The sequence below is a fragment of the Xiphophorus maculatus genome, chromosome 12 (genome assembly GCF_002775205.1).
Source record: "Xiphophorus maculatus strain JP 163 A chromosome 12, X_maculatus-5.0-male, whole genome shotgun sequence".
Classification (NCBI taxonomy): Eukaryota; Metazoa; Chordata; class Actinopteri; order Cyprinodontiformes; family Poeciliidae; genus Xiphophorus; species Xiphophorus maculatus.
Genome location: NC_036454.1, coordinates 11,335,149 through 11,357,497, shown reverse-complemented (window position 1 = coordinate 11,357,497; position 22,349 = coordinate 11,335,149). Strand labels below are relative to the sequence as shown.

Genomic DNA, 22,349 nt, shown 5'->3' with positions numbered 1-22,349 from the left:
AACAAGTATTATCTTAAGGCATTATGTAAGCTCAAATCATAGATAGATCTAATTTGGTCTAAATACATTTCAGATAAACTGAATCATTCAGTAAATCATGAAATTATAACATTGTGTATTCAGATTGAGTTGATAATTTAGTATCACATGAAGGACTAGCTCAGTCTAACAAGAGTGACTTTCCTGGACAGAATGACTGACAGAGCTATTTCTACCTTCAACGCTAAATGTGTTCTCTGTCTTTCTTTTCATGTGTCTGGACTTTTTTCAATGCAGTCCTGCCTCAGTGCTGTTATTTTAAAGTGCTATAAAGATTGAAAGAAGTAATACTGCAATAAACTTTGTGTCTATTTGTGTGCCTGTGTTTAACTCTATGTATCATTTCTATTTTCTTTAGAAAGTACATCTTACTAAGTGCTTCTGTTTAGCAGTGTTTCTTTCCTGGACAAACTTAGTGACAGATCTATTACTGGCATTAGCTTTGTGTAATCTCTTTATTTTTATTTTGTATCCATAGAAAGTGCTACTGGCTCTGTGCTGTTCACTTTAGTTGTGCTTCTTGGCTGAGAACAAAGTGATCTATAGAGGTAGTGCTGCCATAAATCCAATGTTCTGTTTGTTTTTGAAAGCTATTCATAAATTTAATGGCAAATTGTTTGCCTGTATATTTGACTGAAGCTTCAGACTGACAGGCTGTGGTCTCTTGTGTATTAGTTATTCAAGCTCTAGTCGGTAATCTGAGGAAGAGGAAAGTGATTAATTCACCTTCACAAAATTTGGTCACTTTTTATTCCTTTTTAAAAATAACTTTGCTAAAGCAAAAAAAAAAAAAGCCAAATATTTGTAGTGAATCATGGGACAGTCTTATTAACTTTTTGCTGGTGAGAAGAAAACTATTTTTGACACATTACAATATGTTCTTTTTCTTTCATTTTTAATGATAGCTTTTTATTTTATTTTGTAGAGGTGATGTGACCTGTGACCTTTGTATTTTGAAGGGTAATTTCAAACAGCAATGCTAATACAATAGAAATAGTATGTTGAGAAAAATAAATGAGGGCTGCACAGTGGCACAGTCAGTTGCACTGTTGACTTGCAGGAAGAAGCTTATGGGTTTGACTCCTGGGGTTTTTCTGCATGGAGTTTTCATGTTTTTCCTGTGAATGTATAGCGTCTCTCTTGGTGCTCTATGTTTCTCCTACGGTCCAAAAACATGACTGTTAGGTTAATTGGGCCGTCGAAAATGTCCTTATGTGTGAGTGACTGCTAAAGAGGCACAAATTGCTGTGCTTTGTTTACAGCAAAGGGCATAAAAGCACATGGAAAAACAAAAGTTTAATAAACATTTTAATTCTCCCCAAAGTACACAACACAGCCAAAGTTGTACGCAAAATATGATTTAAAAACATAAAAACTGCCATGGAAATTAAGAAGGTTAAAGATCTATATAAAAATGTTTATGCTATATTTTTCTCTACATGATTGCATTTTTCCCAATACACTTTAAGACAGGCATACTTATTTATGTGTACAAAAAAACATTCTTTATTGTCTTGGTTTTTTGGCTCAAGGTAAATTTGAAATGGAGAGGGAAGCGGCAGAAATAGCTCTTTGTATGATAAGATTGTATCTCCTTACCCTGCAGCGCAGAGGGCAGACTGCTGCTCTGTCCTTACAGCTTCATACAAGATGTTTTTAAATATACAAATAAACTGATGCACAATGAAAACTGCAGAAAAATCTTAAAGCGTTAAAAACATCAGCAAAATGTATTAAAAAAAATGTACTTTGAATAAATAAATAAACAGCAAGAGATGGGGTATGCTTTGGACAGATTGCCAGTCCATCACAGGACAATTAAGGTTGAAAGCATACAGTCCTTGATTAGGGTGTTCAGTTGTACAGTACTTTAACTATTATTTATAATTTGCTTTTCCCCGATGTAAAGTTCATACATGATGTAAATGTTTTGCTTTGTAATCAAAGTAATCGGGTCATTTAGATTGCTCCGAGTTGAGTTTTTCATGCCAAGTGACTGACAATTTCAGGCCGAGACAATGAACGCTGCTCAGGGCCTTGAAACGGGGCCCAGATGCACAGTACAGCTTACAGTGAAGATGCATCCTGCTCATCGCAAGAAGGTCCTAATGCATCCTCAAGGGCCCTCCACCTGCTCTCTACTGCTACCGTCACCATGGAGATGAGCCTATTACAGCGAAACGATAGGGTTAAATAAGTACACATTCAGTGGAGCATGAGCAGCGGCAACAACATGTAAACACTTGTTGGATACCAGGAACAACAGCATGCATGAAGAGGGACGGGATGTGATGCTTTGATATGCTTTTAAAACTTACATCTCTCTCCTTCTCCATTTAAAAAAAAAACATGTTTTAGTAGCTGCTCTTTTGGGATACTAAATGGGACACAAATTGATGAAAAAGGGGACCAAAGAGCTGGTGGAGGGATGGTGTGAATGTAAAGGCTGAATAGAATTAAAGAATTAAGCAGCACTTGATATTCTTCAGGCCTCCAGAACCCATTAGAGAGGAGGGAAGATGGGGCGGGGGGAGCAGCCTTTCCTCTAAATTAGAGTAATGAGGAGTTTGGTACCCAAGAACAGAAGGAAGGAGTGGAGTCTGGGATCAGGGCAGAAAACATATGATTTTTGATAGAGAGAAAGAGAGAGAGAGCAAAGAGCTGCAAAAAATCCCCCAGATTTTAATCGCAAGTGTCTAATTGCCTGTATATGTTTCAGGAACAGTTTGCTGGAGAGTTGGTGTGCAGAATATGTTTGACAGAGTCAAGGTTTTTAAAGACGCAGGACCATAAACACAGCAGGCAGAGGTGGGAGGACAGCGCTGGTGATAAGAGAAGAACGGATGAGAGGAGGATAGAAAGACGTAGAGAAAGTAAGGAGAAATTTGAATCACACATGGCAGCTATGATCCCAGCATGTGTCCATCTCTATCCCAACCAGACCACCCGCCTGGCCTCCAGGGAGCGCGTGTGTGTGTGACTGACAAGCTTGGGCTTTGGTCAGCAAGCACACACTAGTGGATGTGTGCTTCAGTGCAACCACTATGTGTGTGTGGGTGTGTGTGTGCGTGAACACTCTCAGCAGGGGTGAAAGCACATGGGATGAAGGGCACATGCGGCTAAACACATATTTAGTCATAAAACAGTCTCTCAGCAGAGGTTTTTCCCAGAAGCTGTTTCAGATTTGTGTCGTTAAAGGAGAGCAAGGCTGCACTGTTTCTGAGAACTGACTGCAAACAAGAGGCTGAATGCAGTTCCAGCTAAATCATCAATGTTACCCCTGACCTGGAGGGGATTATCTTCATCATCCTGCTAGGAATGTAGAAACTAAACAAAAAAAAAACAATAATAACAATAAAAAGTTTGATTATTCTTTCAAATAAATTTCAAATATCATTGGTTGTTTTGTCAGGAAGATACTTACAGATATACACTGCACAAAATATATGTATATGTACATTTATAATGCTTATAAGGTAGAAATACAAAGTGTTTATATCCTTTTTCTGAAGGAATCAAATATTAATATTTGATTAATATTAACAAATATTGCAATAATAACAAATATCATTGTGCAAAATACACTGCACAAAATATATGTATATGTACATTTATAATGCTTATAAGGTAGAAATACATAGTGTTTCTATCCTTTTTCTGAAGGAATCAAATATGAAACAACTTTAGAGTGATGATAATCAGTACTCACTTCACTTTTGAGATGAAGAAACAAACCCTAAATACACCCATCTTTCAAAACCTTTCATTTATTTTCAGTTTTATCTACACCTCCCTCTTTTCAGGCCCTCTTAAAACACAGCTCAGACTTTTAAAATAAAAAAATATATTTTTGTTTTTAAGTTACATGATCTCCTATTAAAACTATTGTAATTTTTAGTTGTGAAGACCTGTTTCTCCTCCTTCACAATTTTCCTCAAAGTGTTTGCTGGCTGAATAAACTTGGGTCTTCCTTGTATTGCTTTGTCTGTCACAGCTCCAGTGAATTCAAACCTTTAAATTATTGCTCTGTCTGTAGAAATAGGCATGTGGAGGCAAGTTGTTATTTTTTCTCTAAGTGTTACCTGATACACTTTTGCATGTTTTTGTCTTTCTAATTTTGTGGCTAAATGAAATGGGCCTCATCACAGGTATACTTCAAGGAAACGGAAAGTCTCGGGTCTCTGTTAAAGTTTGAAACACGTAACACTTATTTCAATCACATTCATTTAACCACCAGGAGTAGAATATGATTGAATATAACATAATTTAAATTTCATTTCTCATTTCAGTGGCTACGGTAAAATACTGCTTGGCGGTTTTGACCGAAAACGGTAAACATAAATAGAATGAAAACAATTTGATTGCAAAACAATATAACAGGGTAGAGTCCAATGCTGCAAGCGATAATTTAGGTTCTACAGATAGAGGTGAAAACATTCCTGCATTGGTTACAAATATCAGATTTGTTGCACAGCTATTCTGACTAAATTCAAGCAGTATTAGCATTTTCCGTCTGCAAAATATTTTAGGGTAAGCGTGCCGCTAGTTGAGACACTGTTGATTGGGTTTAGAACAATTGATTTATTCATTAACTTGAGATTATTTTTTTAACTTGTTTGATGAATGTGTTTAGATTCAAATTAGATTTGTTTTTGTTTGGGATACTGTTACAGCAATAAAACTACAAAACGTAGTTTGAGTTTCTTTTTTTTTTTTAGAACATATTTACCAAGTGTGCCAATCTGTGATCAAGATGCTCTGTTTTCAGACAGAATAAAATATGAATGCTGCTCCAATACCAATCAGGTTCCTAGTGTACCATCCATTAAAAATGTAAAGAAATACAAAAAAAACCCCAAATTTGTAGTTTATAAAATAATTATGTAGAAAAAAAACATGTTGAATCTGTTTAAACTCTTGATCTGATGAAAGTTTTACAAATATTTGCATTTCAAACTAGATCACACCCACACAGTAAGCAGAGCTTCAAAATGCAAGATACTTACGATATTTATGTTTATGACATTTGAACTCAAACATACTTTCCATTAGCTGGTCAAAGCTTTATAGATATTATTCAAGGAGAACATTAACTTTTTGATAAATTGTATGTTTAATTTCTTTGTCTCGTTCTCCTGATTCTTGTTTTTGCATTTTGAAACTCTACTTAAAACCTGGTTCTGATCCATGAAACAGGATAGTGTGGATTAAAACAAATTAAAATGTCTAAACAGATTTTTTTGACTAAAGTTTTAAAGCTTGTTAAATATCAAGACAAACTCCTTATCAAAGTACATTGGCATCTGAATTATTTATTGTTTGACTTGGTAGAATCATATAACTAAAGAATCATATTTCATATATGTAGTAAATACTGATAACGGTAATGTAAATAAATAAATTTTGTTTTAGTTTAAATTTCCTTTTTAATGTAAAGTTGTCTGTGTAAATGATGTTCATCTGAAGAACATAATTATTGCTTTTTTGCATAATCCACTGATGAGAAGCATGTCATAAACCTATTAGACACAATTAAGGATGCATATCATCTCTTTGTCTGCACACATTTGTCAGGGATTCTCCTGATTAATTTCTCACTCTGTGCAAGGACACGTTCATGTAATTACTTGTCAACGAGCAATTAAAGATGTAGTTAGGATCACTTAGGGTTTGTTACGCACAAAAAGTGATACAGTGATCAGGTGCGCTGACTGTCTGTCTTTTCTCCTGTATTTGCTTCATAAAGTGGTGGTATTAACCAGATTTTAGGACAAAAAGCAGCTTTATATATTGTTAAATTTGGAGTAAGCACATTGATATGAATGAAGCCTTTCCATGAATATGGATAGATATACTTTATGATTTGAGTCTTTGGTGCTATTCCTTTGTAGTGAGCAAGCACGTGGTGACAGTGGATAGCAAACTCTCCTTTAAAAATAAGAAACCTCAAGCAGAACCTCAAATGACTGGAGATGACAGAGTAGAAAATACCAAAGCACTGGTCCTGGTTATTGGCAGCAATAGTTCAGCCGTAGGCCTTTCCACAGGAAGGTGTCACAGCTAAACACAAGTCATAATTGAGGACTAGTAGAAGCATAGGCTTTGATGTATTCACACAATGACATTTACCAATAGCCCTGACAGTTTTTGAACTTGACTTCTACTTGTTCCCAGCACGTCTTCGAGTTGTTATTTTTATGTTCCCTGACATGTTTTTAAGATCTTTCACTTCCCTTTCACCTGTGGCTTCACTGTGATCAAAGGAAAAAAAACACAGAGAAAGGACAATTATATTAACTATCCAGACAAATTGCTGCTATTAGTAAAAAGGTTCTGACAGCAGACTTTAACGAGATTTAAATAATGAACCACAGAGTAACAACTTGGCTGAGAAATGTCATCCTCCTTTTTTCAGTCAGTTTTTTTAGTCTTTTAGCACTAAAGGTACTAATTGGCTTAACTTTTCTATTTAAGGCATATTTCATTCTTCTTTGTAGCCATTTTCTCTGGCGTGCTTATTCAAAAACTTCATAGGGAATCTTTTTGATATGCAAATCCTCACAAAGCAACCGATTGTAGCAGCATAAATGGTACGCTGCCACTTTAAGATCAATTTCAGCTGCTGCATATAAGCAGGTCTCTACCTGTCACAAGACTACTTGCGTCATGACGTCAACTCATTTTGCTTAGTTTGTTTGCTGAGCTGTGCTGGCCTCCCTTGCTGTGCCTCCAACTCCTGGACCGATTTGTTCGGTTGTTTGTTTGCTGCCGGGAAGCTGCGCTCCATAAGTGACCTTGTGGATCTGTTTGTCTGGCCGTGTAGTAATTTACAGCCTCCTGCTGAGTCCCTGACAACTATTAAATTTGGACGTACACTCGCTGCTGTTTTGCCTACGATGAATTGTTTTAAAAGATTTGTATGAACTTTCCCCCGCTGCCGGGAGTATCGATGGCACTACGAACGGGATAAAAAGCAATATTTTAGTGCTATTGTATCACTGTTTTACTCCTATTGTTTCATTTTTTGTCTTTCTTTTAGGGACTGAGGCTTCTGTGGTGGCGGTGGTGACCCCTGGTGGCGGTGTCTTGTCTCGTGTGTTTTGTGGAACACCCCTTTTTTTTGTGTGTGTGTGTTTGCCGTGTCTTTGTAGTGTCCAGGGTGATCCCTTTTCTTCACTGGATGTTGCCCCTTTCCTCACTACTCTCCCCCCACTGGTAAGCCTCAGTTTCCTCTGAAATTTAAACATTTTATAATCAACTTTATTAAAAATGCCTTCACTGTTTTAACTATTCGATTTCAGGTTATTGTGAAATTAAACAACCTATTAAAGTTTAATAAATTTTTTTGTAGAATTGTCTGAATCTTGTCTCACTTCCTGTAGAACGTACCTGTGTCCTTATTATCATTCTATTTTCCTGGAGTTATTCCAGGTGGCGTTGTCGGTTTCCCTTATCTTAAACTTTAACATCTTACATTTGGGTTTCCTAATAAAGAAAATCCACCCCAGGTTGCCACAAATTGGCGTTGTCGGCAGGATCTGCTGTGTAAAGTGAGACTTGATTCTTCAGCTGTTTCTTTTTTTTTGGTTGTTTTTTCTTTTTCTCCTGTTTGTGTAGTGGCGTTTTATTTTTTTTTTTTTTTGCGTTGGAAGAGAATTGTGTTGTGTGTACAGGCAAAACAGCAGCGAGCCTATTTAATCACAAAGGATCCAGGTCATGGAGGAGGAGGAGATCCAAGAAATGCGGGACTTGATTGCCCAATTGAAAGCAGACAACGAGCGATTACGACAGGAACAGTCACGCTCGGCCCCAGGTACTTCTACTGCCCCTTCTACTTCGAGCACATCTCAGAGTGCTTTACCTGTCTTGGGTCCCCCTGTGTCAGAGAGGTTGGTGTTTGTGCCTCGTGACAGGAAATGTCCAATGTTCAGGGGAAGATCAGGAATAGGGTTAAATGAGTGGTTGGAGGAGGCTGAGACCTGTATGAGGGCACGTCACTTATCACCTGTTGATCAGGCTTTTTACTTGTATGATCATTTGGAGGGTGAGGCACGAGAGGAACTTAGACACCGTCCTAGTGCTGAGCGGACAGATCCAGCTTGCATTATTAGAGTGCTAAAAGAGGTATATGGTTGTACTGATTCCTATGTCTCATTGCAAGAGGCTTTCTTTTCTAGAAAGCAGCAGGAGGGTGAAACCCTTCAAGAATTTTCCCTTGCACTAATGGGATTAATGGAGAAGGTTAAAGCTTGTGCACCCACTAGCATGGTTAATGCTGCTGTATTGTTGAGGGATCAGTTTGTGGAGCATGTTTTAGATGGTCCACTGCGGCGTGCATTGAAACAGTTTGTACGGGAGAAACCTGCAGCTACTTTACTTGATGTCAGGGCTGAAGCTATTAGGTGGGAACGGGAGGGATCATCAGGCGGTAGTAGGGCTCGGAGTCTTTCAGTTCCATCCCTTGGATTTCAATATGCTGTCCATGGCACTTCTCAGATTAGTCTAAGGGATCAGGGGTCAGAATTGAGGTCACTGCATGAGATGTTGGCACGACAACAAGAGCAATTAAATCAACTCACTCAGAGCATTGCCTCTCTTAGTCAAACTCACCAACAGAGTCGTCCCCCTCGTAATGTCCCTATAGTCTGTAGACGGTGCCAACTGCCAGGCCATTATGCTAGGGAATGTGATGGTGTACGTGTCCCTTCCCGTTTTCACACTCGAGGCCCTCAGCAGCCCTCGAGTTCCCTGCCTCCTAATTCTGCGGTCTCGGAAAACTAGTTCCCACTGAACTGTTGAGCCGCAGTTCGGGTGGGGCCATTATTGGCTCAGTCACAGCACCATATAATGGTATGGAAACGCCAAAGCTTGTTGCATCGTGTCCTCATTTAGATGTGTGTTTGGGAGGTGTTCAGGTGCCCTGTCTAATTGACACTGGTTCTATGGTGTCGACCCTTACAGAAAGTTTCTTTAAGGATCATTTCAAGTCTGGTGGCCCTGATGGTTTACGCCCTTGTCACTGGTTGCAGCTTAAGGCAGCAAATGGGTTAAATATCCCATACCTTGGCTACATAGAGCTTAGTGTTGAGCTTTGCGGCAAAGACATCCCAAACTGCGGGGTTTTAATTGTAAAAGATCCTCCCGGCAAAGTGGCTCCCACACCAGGTGTTTTAGGCATGAATGTAATCCAAAAATGCTATCATGAGCTTTTTGTACAGCATGGCGCAGGGTTGTTCAGTCAGGACAATGTCCCCCAGGCTCCTCATGAAATCTGGCCTGCATTGCAAAAGTGCCATCAGGCAAGCTTGCAGGGCCCATTAGACTATGTGGGGAAGGTAAAGGTGCGGGGTCGTGCAGCATGCAGGGTCCCAGGTGGGGTTATGAAGCTTGTGGCTGCTACATGCTCTGATCAGCTGTCACAGGCTGTACTATTTGAGCCTCCTGAGGCAGGTCTGCCAGGAGGTTTGCTTGCTTCCCCTGCCCTAATCCGTGTGGTGCGAGGCACAGCCTACATACCAATTGTTAATGTAGGCTCTACAGATATCTTGCTTTACCCACGTACTGTTGTAGGTACTCTGCATCATGTTAATGTTATCAGTCTGCCTCCTGGTGTTAAAGAAGAGCCCTCATATACAGCTAAGGTGTCCTCTCAGATTGTACTTCCAACTGTGCAGGACCAAATTGAGGCCATTGACCTCTCCCAACTGCCCTGCACACACCAGGGGCAGGTGAGGACCCTTCTTAGGGATTATTCATCAGTTTTTGCAGAAAATGACAGTGATTTGGGGTGTACAAACATAATTAGTCATGACATACCCCTTATTGATGAGACCCCTGTAAACCAGCGATACCGGCGTATACCACCGTCAGACTATGAAGCAGTAAAGGATCACATCAATCAGTTACTTAGTACTAATGTGATCAGAGAGAGCTGCAGCCCCTATGCATCTCCCATTGTGCTAGTCAAAAAGAAGGATGGGAGCCTGAGGATGTGTGTGGACTATCGGCAGCTTAATAGCAAAACCCGCAAAGATGCCTTTCCATTACCACGCATTGAAGAGTCTTTGGATGCACTTACAGGTGCTTGCTGGTTCTCTACCTTGGACTTGGCAAGTGGTTACAACCAGGTACCTGTTGCAGAAGCAGATCGTCATAAAACGGCGTTCTGTACTCCATTTGGTCTATTTGAGTGGAATAGAATGCCATTTGGCCTTTGTAATGCGCCCAGTACATTTCAGAGGCTTATGCAACGCATTTTCTCTGATAAGCAGAATCAATCATTGCTGCTGTATCTTGATGACATAGTTGTGTTTTCCTCCACTGTGGAACAGCATTTGGAGCGCCTGGGGATGGTGCTTGGACGCCTGAAGAAAGAGGGTCTCAAGGCAAAGCTGACAAAGTGCTCCTTTCTTCAACGAGAAGTTAAATACTTAGGCCATGTCATTTCTAGCAAAGGTGTTGCAACTGATCCGTCTAAGATTGAGGCAGTGGTTAACTGGCAGCGCCCCACCACATCCACAGAGCTGAGGTCCTTCCTTGGGTTCGCCAGTTACTATCGGCGGTTTGTTGCAGGCTTTGCCAAGCTGGCTGCGCCCCTTCACCAACTAGTGGGACATTTAAGCAGTTCAAAAACAAAGAAGCGGCTAAGACAGGACATCGCTGAGGGCTGGACTGCAGAACACCAACAGAGCTTTGACGAATTGAAAAGGAGGCTAACTACTTCACCTGTGCTAGCCTACGCTGACTTTTCTCTGCCTTTTATCCTAGAGGTTGATGCGAGCCATGGTGGTCTGGGGGCTGTCCTTTCCCAACAACAGGACGGGGTTGTGCGTCCTATTGCCTACGCCAGCCGAGGATTAAGGCCAACTGAACGTAATATGGACAACTATAGCTCCATGAAACTTGAATTTTTAGCCCTTAAATGGGCCATGACTGAAAAATTCAGAGAGTACTTGTTGGGCCATAAATGTCTTGTATTCACTGATAACAATCCCCTCAGTTATCTTGGTACTGCCAAGCTGGGTGCCACTGAACATCGATGGGCTGCACAACTTGCCTCCTTTGATTTCAAGATCCAGTATCGCTCAGGGCGTACAAACAGGAACGCAGATGCTCTTTCCAGAAAACATCCATCTACTAGAGAACAGGTTGGTGCTCTTGTTCCAGGGAGTAGTCTGCCTGAATCTCTGCAGCTGATGATGGAGAGACGGGAAGTTACGCAAGCTGCCATCACAGTCCTCCCTGAACGTACCACAAAGGATATGCAAGTATTACAACATGCTGACCCAGTTTTGCAGGAACTTTGGACCTTTTGGGCTCGCAAGAAACAACCCGACCGCACAGAGCGAAAGAATTTACCTGCACCTCTGTTGGCATTCCTGAGGCAGTGGGATCGCCTGGTGGAGAAGGATGGTGTCCTCCACCGCAAGACCTTTCGTCCCGATGGTGCTGAGGAGATGCTACAGCTGTTGCTGCCCACAGCCTTGAAGGAGGAGGTCCTGACTCAGGCTCACCAGGACCATGGCCATCAAGGTGTGGACAGGACTCTCTCACTGCTGAGAACAAGATGTTACTGGCCAAAAATGTCCTCTGATGTCGTTGATTGGTGCAGGTCATGTGAGCGATGCCAAGTGGCAAAAGATACTCGACCTCTTGCACGGACCTATATGGGCCATTTGCTAGCGTCACGACCCAATGAGATCCTTGCCATGGACTTCACAATCCTGGAGCCTTCTCAAGATGGGCGGGAGAATGTGCTCGTCTTAACTGATGTTTTTAGCAAGTACACCCTGGCCATACCAACCAGAGATCAACGTGCCTCTACTGTGGCTCATGTCCTGGTGACAGAGTGGTTTTCAAAGTTTGGTGTACCAGCCCGTGTTCACTCAGACCAGGGACGTAATTTTGAAAGTTCCCTCATCCAGCAGCTCTGTCAATTCTATGGCATCAAGAAGTCCAGGACCACACCGTACCACCCTGCTGGAAATGGACAATGTGAAAGGTTTAATCGTACGCTTCATAACCTGTTGCGTACCCTCCCCACCACCAGTAAAAGAGCCTGGACCTCTTATTTGCCACAAGTTATCTTTTGCTATAACACCACACCACATCAGAGCACTGGAGAAAGTCCCTTTTTCCTGATGTTTGGCCAACAACCTAGGCTTCCTTTAGACTTTCTGCTTGGCCATGTCTCAGAACCAAGTGCTGGTGGTGTTGACAAGTGGGTTGCAGAGCACCAGACGCGCTTGCAACTGGCTTTTGAGGAAGCCAGGGAGAAGCTGAAGATTGCTGCAGATAGGAGAAAGAGAAATAATGACCAGCATGTTCAAGATTCTCCTCTGCACGAAGGCCAACTTGTCCTACTTCGAGACACCAGTCAACAAGGAAGACACAAGATTCAGGATCTGTGGCGCTCCAAGGTGTATAAGGTCCTAAAAGTACTGGGTGATACTGGAGCAGTTTACACTGTGGCTCCTGTAGATGAGTTGAACAAAACTAAAAGGGTCCACCGGTCTCTACTGAAGCCAGTTGTTTGCAGTGACATTCCAGCATCCCCTATTGGGGAACCACTGTTGACTGATTCATCCTCTGAGGATGAAACTGATCCTGATTTGTTTTTGAGGGTAAATGTCCACCAGTCACCGCCTTCTTTGCCAGCCAACCCACATCTGGTCAGAAACAACACGGTTCCTCTGTCTGCCGAGGTATATCCTCATGAAGCTCCTTCAACATCTGCATCTCAAGCTCCTAGTGTTGCCAGCTCAAGTAAAGATCAGGGCCTTCCAAGGGTAATGAGAAGAACTACACGCTCAACAGCAGGTCAGCACTCTAATGTCCACCATCTCCCAAGACCAATGGGATTAGTGCATGGGGCTGCACACTCTCCTGATCCACACTGTAATGCTGTTTCTGCACTGTTTAGACCTTGGTGCTAGTGTTTTTGGGGTCGTCGTCGGGGCGTCGACGCAAGTTGGGGGGGTAGATTGTAGCAGCATAAATGGTACGCTGCCACTTTAAGATCAATTTCAGCTGCTGCATATAAGCAGGTCTCTACCTGTCACAAGACTACTTGCGTCATGACGTCAACTCATTTTGCTTAGTTTGTTTGCTGAGCTGTGCTGGCCTCCCTTGCTGTGCCTCCAACTCCTGGACCGATTTGTTCGGTTGTTTGTTTGCTGCCGGGAAGCTGCGCTCCATAAGTGACCTTGTGGATCTGTTTGTCTGGCCGTGTAGTAATTTACAGCCTCCTGCTGAGTCCCTGACAACTATTAAATTTGGACGTACACTCGCTGCTGTTTTGCCTACGATGAATTGTTTTAAAAGATTTGTATGAACTTTCCCCCGCTGCCGGGAGTATCGATGGCACTACGAACGGGATAAAAAGCAATATTTTAGTGCTATTGTATCACTGTTTTACTCCTATTGTTTCATTTTTTGTCTTTCTTTTAGGGACTGAGGCTTCTGTGGTGGCGGTGGTGACCCCTGGTGGCGGTGTCTTGTCTCGTGTGTTTTGTGGAACACCCCTTTTTTTTGTGTGTGTGTGTTTGCCGTGTCTTTGTAGTGTCCAGGGTGATCCCTTTTCTTCACTGGATGTTGCCCCTTTCCTCACTACTCTCCCCCCACTGGTAAGCCTCAGTTTCCTCTGAAATTTAAACATTTTATAATCAACTTTATTAAAAATGCCTTCACTGTTTTAACTATTCGATTTCAGGTTATTGTGAAATTAAACAACCTATTAAAGTTTAATAAATTTTTTTGTAGAATTGTCTGAATCTTGTCTCACTTCCTGTAGAACGTACCTGTGTCCTTATTATCATTCTATTTTCCTGGAGTTATTCCAGGTGGCGTTGTCGGTTTCCCTTATCTTAAACTTTAACATCTTACATTTGGGTTTCCTAATAAAGAAAATCCACCCCAGGTTGCCACACATGCAAGCAACATTTGAAAAATAAGCAATATATATGCAGTACTATTTTTATTGTCTTTTGTCAACATTTTCTTTTCTAATTATAACAAAATGCATATTAAAAGTTCATTTAGTCAGTTCTTTTAGATTTGAGCTGTCTGTTTTGATATCGCATAGAGATTTTCACTCATGTGCTCTTCCAATTCAAACAGAAGGAGCTCAACTGGTGTCAAAAACCAAATGCTCTGAAAATGGTTTGCAGTGATTTGGATATACATTTTTATGAATCATGGGATTAAATGTGCCAGTGACAAATAAATCAGATTTTTTTTAATCATCCGAATGAAAACAGCAAAAAAAACTATAAAAAGTATGGTGTTTTCCATATATCTCATGTTTAAAATTATTTTTTTTTCTCTTTCATAATTAAATATTAACATGAAGAGTTCTTTTTTTATTCACAGAGGACACATGGAAACACTGAAACCGAAAATGCCCTATGTGTCAGTCTCTGATGGCTGATTTTAATGTTCCCTCTCTGTGGGTGTGTGAAATTCACACATGCGAACGCACCTCCTGCCCACCGAGAAGGGAGCCATCTGACCTTTTGCTTGTGCCGTTTTTAATGAAGACTCTGTCATTTGGTGTTTCTATGACTGCACTCTCGAAACCCTCCTCTTTGCTCTCCTGAGCAGACTGATTTTATCACATTGGCTAGTGGTAATGAGCCGGATTCCTAAAAAATCGGCCTGCCTATCAGACCAGCGAGCTTTAACAGGTGGTCTCAGGTGTCAATGTTGTGGAGGAGGAACTAAATATCAACAGTGACATCTACTGGTCAAAAGGGAAACTGTTGGATTCACCAAGAAAGGACGCGTTTGTTGCACATTACAGTGCGCTTGTTTAAATAGATTTTCTCTCCTTTTACTTTTTAAGGAGTAAAAAGGAACAGATGAACTCATGTTCATTCATGTTTATTGGAATAAACACGAGTTCATTCCAATAAACTCATGTTATTGGAATGAACTCAGCTCAGCTTTAAAAAGTCATCTCAGTGATAACTGTTGGATGATGGAGTTTTATCTTAATGCTTCTCTGAAGGGGCTTGAATTTGGTTTTAAAAGTCTGATATTTTAACCAAGTTTTATTTTGTTTTATTTGTCTTCAAACTCTGTTTGGAAGACAGAAATCACAGCTCAGCTTCTGATTTCATTGTTTAGCTCCTGCTAGGTGCCAGAAATGTGTATTATCACAGTTCTGAACTGTGATAATAGTTCAGAACTATTTCAATAGTCAGAATTGACTATTGAAAATAGTCAATTCGATAGAATTGACTATTTAAAGTCAATTTTAAAGTCTTTTAAAATTGACTTTAAAAGAACCCAGAATGCATTGCATGGTGGGGCTTCATATTTTAGCTTCTAGTTCAGCTGTTTTTGCTGCAACCCCTAACAAACCATATACTGTTTTCATCAAAATGAACTCCTCTATCAAACTACACTGCCTGGCCCAAAAAAAAGTCGCCACCAAAAAATGGTCACACTCTATAATATTTTGTTGGACCGCCTATAGCTTTGATTACAGCCTGCATTCGCTGTGGCATTGTTTCAATAAGCTTCTGCAGTGTCACAAGATTTATTTCCATCCAGTGTTGCATTAATCTTTCACCAAGATCTTGTATTGATGATGGGAGAGTCTGACCACTGCGCAAAGCCTTCTCCAGCACATCCCAAAGATTCTCAATGGGGTTAAGGTCTGGACTCTGTGGTGGCCAATCCATGTGTGAAAAAGATGCCTCATGCTCCCTGAACCACTCTTTCACAATGTGAGCCCGATGAATCCTGGCATTGTCATCTTGGAATATGCCCGTTCCATTTGGGAGGACAAAATCCATTGATGGAATAACCTGGTCATTCAGTATATTCAGGTAGTCAGCTGACCTCATTCTTTGGGCACACAATGTTGCTGAACCTAGACCTGACCAACTGCAGCAACCCCAGATCATAGCACTGCCCCCACAGGCTTGTACAGTAGGCACTAGGCATGATGGGTGCATCACTTCACCTGCCTCTCTTCTTACCCTGATGCGCCCATCACTCTGGAACAGGGTAAATCTGGACTCATCAGACCACATGACCCTCTTCCATTCCTCCAGAGTCCAATCTTTATGCTCCCTAGCAAACTGAAGCCTTTTTTCTGGTTAGCCTTACTGATTAGAGGTTTTCTTACGGCTACACAGCTGTTCAATCCCAACCCCTTGAGTTCCCTTCGCATTGTGCGTGTGGAAATGCTTTTGCGTTCACAATTAAACATACTCCTGAGTTCTGCTGTTGTTTTTCTTCGATTTGATTTGACCAAACGTTTAAGTAATCGCCGATCACGATCATTCAGGAATTTTTTCCGACCACATTTCTTCCTGGAAGACGATGGTTCCCCGCCATCCTTCCAGTTTTTAATGATGCGTTGGACAGTTCTTAACCCAATTCTAGTAGTTTCTGCAATCTCCATAGATGTTTTCTCTGCTTGATGCATGCCAATGATTTGACCCTTCTTAAACAGACTAACGTCTTTTCCACGACCACAGGATGTGTCTTTTGCCATGGTTGTTTAAGAAATGAGGAGTTACTCATTGCATCAGCTGGGGTTAAATAACTTGTTGCCAGCTGAAAGATAATCGCCTATGCAGTACTTATCCAATAGGAGGCTTGTACCTGCTTAGTTAAATCCAGGTGGCGACTTTTTTTTTTGGCCAGGCAGTGTATATTATATATATATATATATATATATATATATATATATAAAGATTGCTTATTTCTTTCTGACCAAAATGAGGTAAAAAAAAAATTGATGATTCAATCATATGGAAATAAAGCTCTTTTTGTCCGATTAACACACATCAAAGTTATAGAAACAACTAATATGAATTATCTCAATAAACTCCTTTGATCACTTTTATAATCATGCAGTAAATGTGACCAGCATTTGGAAAATTAATCATAACAGTAATTTTTCTTCTAATAACTTTGTTCAAACCGTGTTTTTGAGACTCATAAAGTATGACATGATTGTCTTTCCAAATCAAATCTTTATTTAATTTGAGCCAAAAATCTTCACAGACTAAACTGCGAAGTTTCCAGTTTGAGCAAAATCCATCTACAACCTTAAGTAGCAAATGAATCTTGTGGACCTGCTGAGGCTTGTGGTCAGAACCTGCGTGCTGAAGACCCAATCTCATAACCGCTCAGAGCGCCAGCATCAATTTCCTCTGCCACACTAAGCCCAAAGTGCTCCACTCAGCAGGGCTGCCTGCCGGCCTGGGGAAATCTAAACACAATCCCTCAGAATCAAATGAACCAAACTGCAAACACACTCAGTTCTAAAGAAGCAGAGATGAGCTCGGCACAGAAGTTTGCCGTGAAGAAAATGAAAATACGTCGCCCCCTTGTGGCGTGAGAGCAGATTACCTGGCATTAGTGATACTGAGCAGCAGTTTGGAGGTTTGTTCTGAAAGATCCGAAGGCACCAGAACCTCCACTGGGTTTATCCTCAGGATACGGCTCTCCAGCTCGGAGCGAGACGGACCATCAGGAAAACAGTCCAGCAACACGGCTCCAGTGCTGGGCTGGACCGCCTGATGCACAAGATACAAGCACAGGAACAGAAAAATGAGAAAACAAAAGATTAGAGCGTAAAGAGGTAGTTTGATCACTCAGTTCACATTAGATTGGTGACTTTACAAATAAAGTCAGCAATATTTTTAAATGTGCATAAAAATGATTCTCCTTCTAACTTTGTTTAAATAAAGATGAAAAAAAAATGTTTAAATGTTGTCTTTAAAATCTATCTTTATGACGATATGGAAAATGTATTTATTCCTTAATCCAGACAAACATACAAAAAATATTTCTATAAGAGATTTTTCTCAAACATATTCACATTTTTTTTCTTACAAATTTCTGACATCAGAGAATATTTCAGTACTCATATCGGAATGTTATGCCTTTAATCGAGGAAAATATTCATTTTTTCTTGATAATTTATTATATTTTGACAACAAAGAATATTGAATAAGTTTTTGGCAGATATTTACTCATTCCTAATCTTAATCTATGATGGCCCTAATACTCTGTTATGGATTGAATATAACAAACATGACAATTCATATTTTAGAAAACTTATCTCACACTTTGCACATCATAAACCTGTGCATGCATCATTGATAATTTTGATCAAATATCAATAACATCTGCTAACAAAGACTCCAATATAAAATATCAGCACTGACCAACACTTTCACATAAGTTGTAACAGATGAATTTGTTCTGAAAATATCTCACTTAAACAGAGGAGGAGATGTAATCAGCTACAGAACCTCTTTAGGTGGAAAATATTGTCTTACAACATGAGGCAGCCAGACACTCTCAACCCTGTTGACAAATAACTACAGATCTTCTCACGGTTTATCTGGTTCAGATACAGAATAACAGCTAAAATAAACTATTTCCCTTCAGGAATTTCTTAAAATCTTCTAGATTTCAGATACATTCAGTATCGGTGTGCTTCATATTGTTGACCTGAATACGACGTTGCTTGGTTTCAGCTGTAGTTTATGTTTATGTTTATCAGACTCACCACCACCCCCACGGAGAGCTGCTTCTTCACTTTGTCCCAGTTCTCACTGATGCACAGCAGGAAGCTGTCAGGAGGGTCCGACACCACGTCAGCACAGCCCCCCTCCTCCACGTCTGCCACTCTGCAGACCGGGTTTACGTCTGGAAATAATACCTCGTCAAGGACATCAAGGGATGAAAAAGCTATTTTAGGGGCATGTAAGGACAGAAAATGTCCGTAAGGATACCCTCTCCCACCAGAGTGGACTTGGTGTACAAGGTGCTGAGCTGACGGCTGAACAGAGCGTTTCTGTTGGTCCCTGACGCCTTCAGCGCAGATGTTTCTGTCTGTTTCACACCAACCTAAAAATGACAGACAGAAGTGACGAGACAATATCTGTCTCTGCTAACAGAGTGGAAGGGCGAGAAGAAGCAGAATCTAACAATCATCTGGTACCTTGTGTCCATGAGACACCAGGCGCCTGACGTGAACAAACAGGCGATGAGTCGGGATGCTGCACGTCATGAAGTTATGATCCAGGTGACAAGTTATGTTCAGCTCTTTTGCAGCAATCTGTTCAAATGCAAAAGTTTCTAAATTATTATTTGGTCTAAATCTGGAGCAAAGATGTTTTCTCTCCTCCCCCAGTCCTAGGAAATGAGGAGTGTGTAATTTCAAAAAGAATACTTTCTTTTGCAAAGTAGCAGATATACTGGAGCTATGATTACATCTGATTACTTAAGCAAGTTCGGGTTTTTACCTCTGCGTCTTCTCCAAAGAACCTGTATTTGTAGCCACACTCCACTGCCAACAGCACATCCTTTTGTTGCTGTTTCAGCTCCAGGACCTGCTGCTCCAGGGGGGTGTATGTGCTTCTGGAGCGTCTGCAGGGGGCGCTGGAATCCGACGGCGACTCTGCAACCTTGCCTCCCTCCCTTCCTCCTGACTTTGTGATCTTAGACAAGCAAAATCCCTGCAGGGGAAGAAAATATGCTTAAATGTGGTTATTTTTAGTTTATTAGCAGTGCTCAAGGTTGAGGTTAAGCTCTGTGAACAGTGATGCATTAAAGAAAGATTAGCTGTAAAATTTCACTGAGTGGCAAAAAAGGTAAATGATTCACTGATTCCCTCAAACTGTTGTTCCAGGTTCCAGTCACTGAGGAATATCCCAATAAATGAATAACATAAAAAACACAAAGATGCAATCTTGATTTAATAAAGTCAAGTCAATTATGACACAAACTTCAGATATCCTTTTTTGGAGGAAATCTGCTCTGACACATGTTGGGAACTAGCTTCTTGATATGGTATGCCTGAAATGCCAAGACAGAACACATGACAGGAAAAATAAACAGCAGGTAAAGGGAATAAGGACAAAGTAAACCAAAAACAGGAAGTGAAATAAGAAACATTTGTACCTTCTGAGCAATATTAAAAAAGTTTATCAACGGATGTGGCAAATTATTCTAAAATTTATCTCCTCAGATCAAAAAAGCACAGAGAAAACAAAGTTGATCAAAGTGACAAAAAGTATTTAATCATCATGACTATAGTAATGTGCTCAATCTTTGTATAACAAAGCATTGTTTGCTATACAATATTTATAGTGAGGTTTAATCCAAAAGTAAAGAATATGCTTATGAGTAACATATTCAGCTTGTTGAGTGGATTCTTACTGCATCAGGCGTCGGCACAGAGAGAGTTGGAGTAATGTCATTGATGGAAATGTTGATACTGTTTACCATTTTTTACTGTTATATCTGCTGTGTTTTTCTGTCTGCAAAAAGTGTTTTCCTGTTAAAGTAGTTTCCAGACAATGTGCAGACGCTTTCGCAGCCATTTACATATATAGGTGAACTGTGACATCCTGTGTAAAACGCCTGTCTTTGCAGTTGCCATATATGGAATGCATTTCCTGTACTTGCCTGTGCTGTTGAACACCTGTGCTTTGAAGAGAATAAATATTGAAGGTTTGCAAGCTCTAGTTGGAGTTAGCCTAAACAGCAAACAACAGTCTGACAAGCTTCTCTCTTTTTGCTAAAGACAAGTCTTTATGTCCTTGTGATCTTTTCAGAGTTTATGTGAAGAATAAACTTAACAATCACTGTTTGCTTGATGACGCAAGCCTGGCTTTACTTGACCCCATCTGAAAGAGTTAGAGGTCTGAACTTTTGCTGCATGTCCAACTGGCTCTTCCAGAACTTGTAAAATATATTAGCCAACCATTACCACACTCCAAACAGTCCTCTGTCATATGAATATTGTGCACACTGATATTTTGATGATGATGACGATATACAGTACAGACCAAAAGTTTGGACACACTTTCTAATTGAATTCAATGAGAAGGTGTGTCCAAACTTTTTGGACACACCAAAATACAGACCGTACTAAACTTGTGTATATTGCTTTCAATGCTTTCAATCCTCATTACATTTAAAACTCTTTTACACTTTTCCATTACTTTTTGAATAAGAATTTTCCAAGTAAGGTTTTCATCCAGCCATAAACCCAAAAACTTAAACGGCTTTACCCTTTCTAAATCATAATTAGATATTTGCGATTTTAAATTTTCAGACACTTCCCTTGTAAAAAAAAAATAGTATTTGTTTTGTCTGTAAAAATTTTTAATCCCCAGTTAAAGGACCAATCTTCCATTTTATTAATTGCTTCTTGTATATTTTTACCAATAAAATTTAAGATTTTACCCCTCTTCCAGATTGCTCCATCATCAGCAAATAAAGAAAACGCCATCCTACTCTCCAAATTGTGAAACAATTCCAGGAAAACATTTTTAGATGACTTACTAAGCTTATTAAACATAATATAAGAAATATTATCTGGGGATGAGTTTTTTGATTTCCTATGAACATTATTTAGTTCAAATAAAGCAAAGGGGCCATTTAATAAGTCATTAGATCTTACAATTTGTTCCAACAAATGATCATTTCATTGATTTTACAAACTTTTCCTCTGTACTTAAATTATTACACCTGTGAACTTTAACAAAATTTTTAACCAAAATGTTTCTATTCTCCTCCCCTGTCACAACAATAATATCTCCATCTTTCAAAAATGGACATCAATGGGAAACAATTTCCGGTTCTGGCCGTTAAAAAAAGGTGACTCATTAGTTTAAGTGGACTATTTGCTGTAATATTAGATTTTTGTTTAGGTAATATGTAATCTCAGATGAACATATTACACTTTTATTTTGAAATATAAAAATGGCTTTTGGTATTAAAAGTTTTTCCCCACATAATCTTAGACTCTAAAAACTAGAAAGAAAGTCAGTTTGACTCACCGGTGTAATTCTAATCTGGCAGAGCTTAACATTAACCTGCACAGCAGTCAAGGTCACGTATAGGAATAATTAACCTGCTTATCTCGACAATGCTTGTATGTTTTGTCCATATCAGACAGTAATGTCTTTTACTGTCTGATATGGACAGTACCAAATTTTAAGTAGTTTAGTGTAACTTTCCAAATTATGGCACTTTAAACTTTGAAAGTTTATAAAGTCTTGGAAAACTTAAAGTAAGAAGTTTAAAGTAAGAAACTTTAAACTTTCCAAGGAGGAAATACAACTTCATTGAACTTTTTGATTTTTCTGACATAAACATCTAAAAGTCACCCTACCAATGAAGAAGTCTAACAAGCTAAATACTGAGCTCATATTTATCCAGAGTTCAGAACATGACATGTTAGAAAACCTTTTGTAGCTACAAACACAAAAAAAGTCATCACAAAACAGTGTGTGCAGCATGAACAATATTCAAAGTAGATTGACGCA

General features: G+C 40.0%; 1 protein-coding gene and 1 long non-coding RNA gene across 4 annotated transcripts in view; one reads left to right on the top strand and one right to left on the bottom strand.

Annotated features, from left to right (window-relative positions):
• Positions 1–22,349, bottom strand: part of LOC111610288 (DNA mismatch repair protein Msh3-like) — a 35,465-nt gene that overhangs the window by 12,428 nt on the left and 688 nt on the right. The window contains exons 2-7 of one of the 3 annotated variants that reach the window (XM_023343390.1): positions 19,317–19,529; positions 19,013–19,129; positions 18,804–18,918; positions 18,578–18,717; positions 17,410–17,576; positions 1,171–2,206 (exon numbers count right to left, since the gene is read on the bottom strand). In XM_023343390.1, the coding sequence (XP_023199158.1) occupies positions 2,107–2,206; positions 17,410–17,576; positions 18,578–18,717; positions 18,804–18,918; positions 19,013–19,129; positions 19,317–19,529 (852 nt within the window). In that variant the 3' untranslated portion in view covers positions 1,171–2,106. Of the gene's footprint in view, positions 1–1,170; positions 2,207–16,990; positions 17,270–17,409; positions 17,577–18,577; positions 18,718–18,803; positions 18,919–19,012; positions 19,130–19,316; positions 19,530–22,349 lie in introns of those variants that run through there. The other 2 variants (XM_023343392.1, XM_023343391.1) reach the window with 2 other exon arrangements.
• Positions 5,440–13,802, top strand: LOC111610289. Its single transcript, XR_002753567.1, has 2 exons — positions 5,440–7,254; positions 13,489–13,802. It is a non-coding gene; the product is annotated as an uncharacterized LOC111610289 (long non-coding RNA).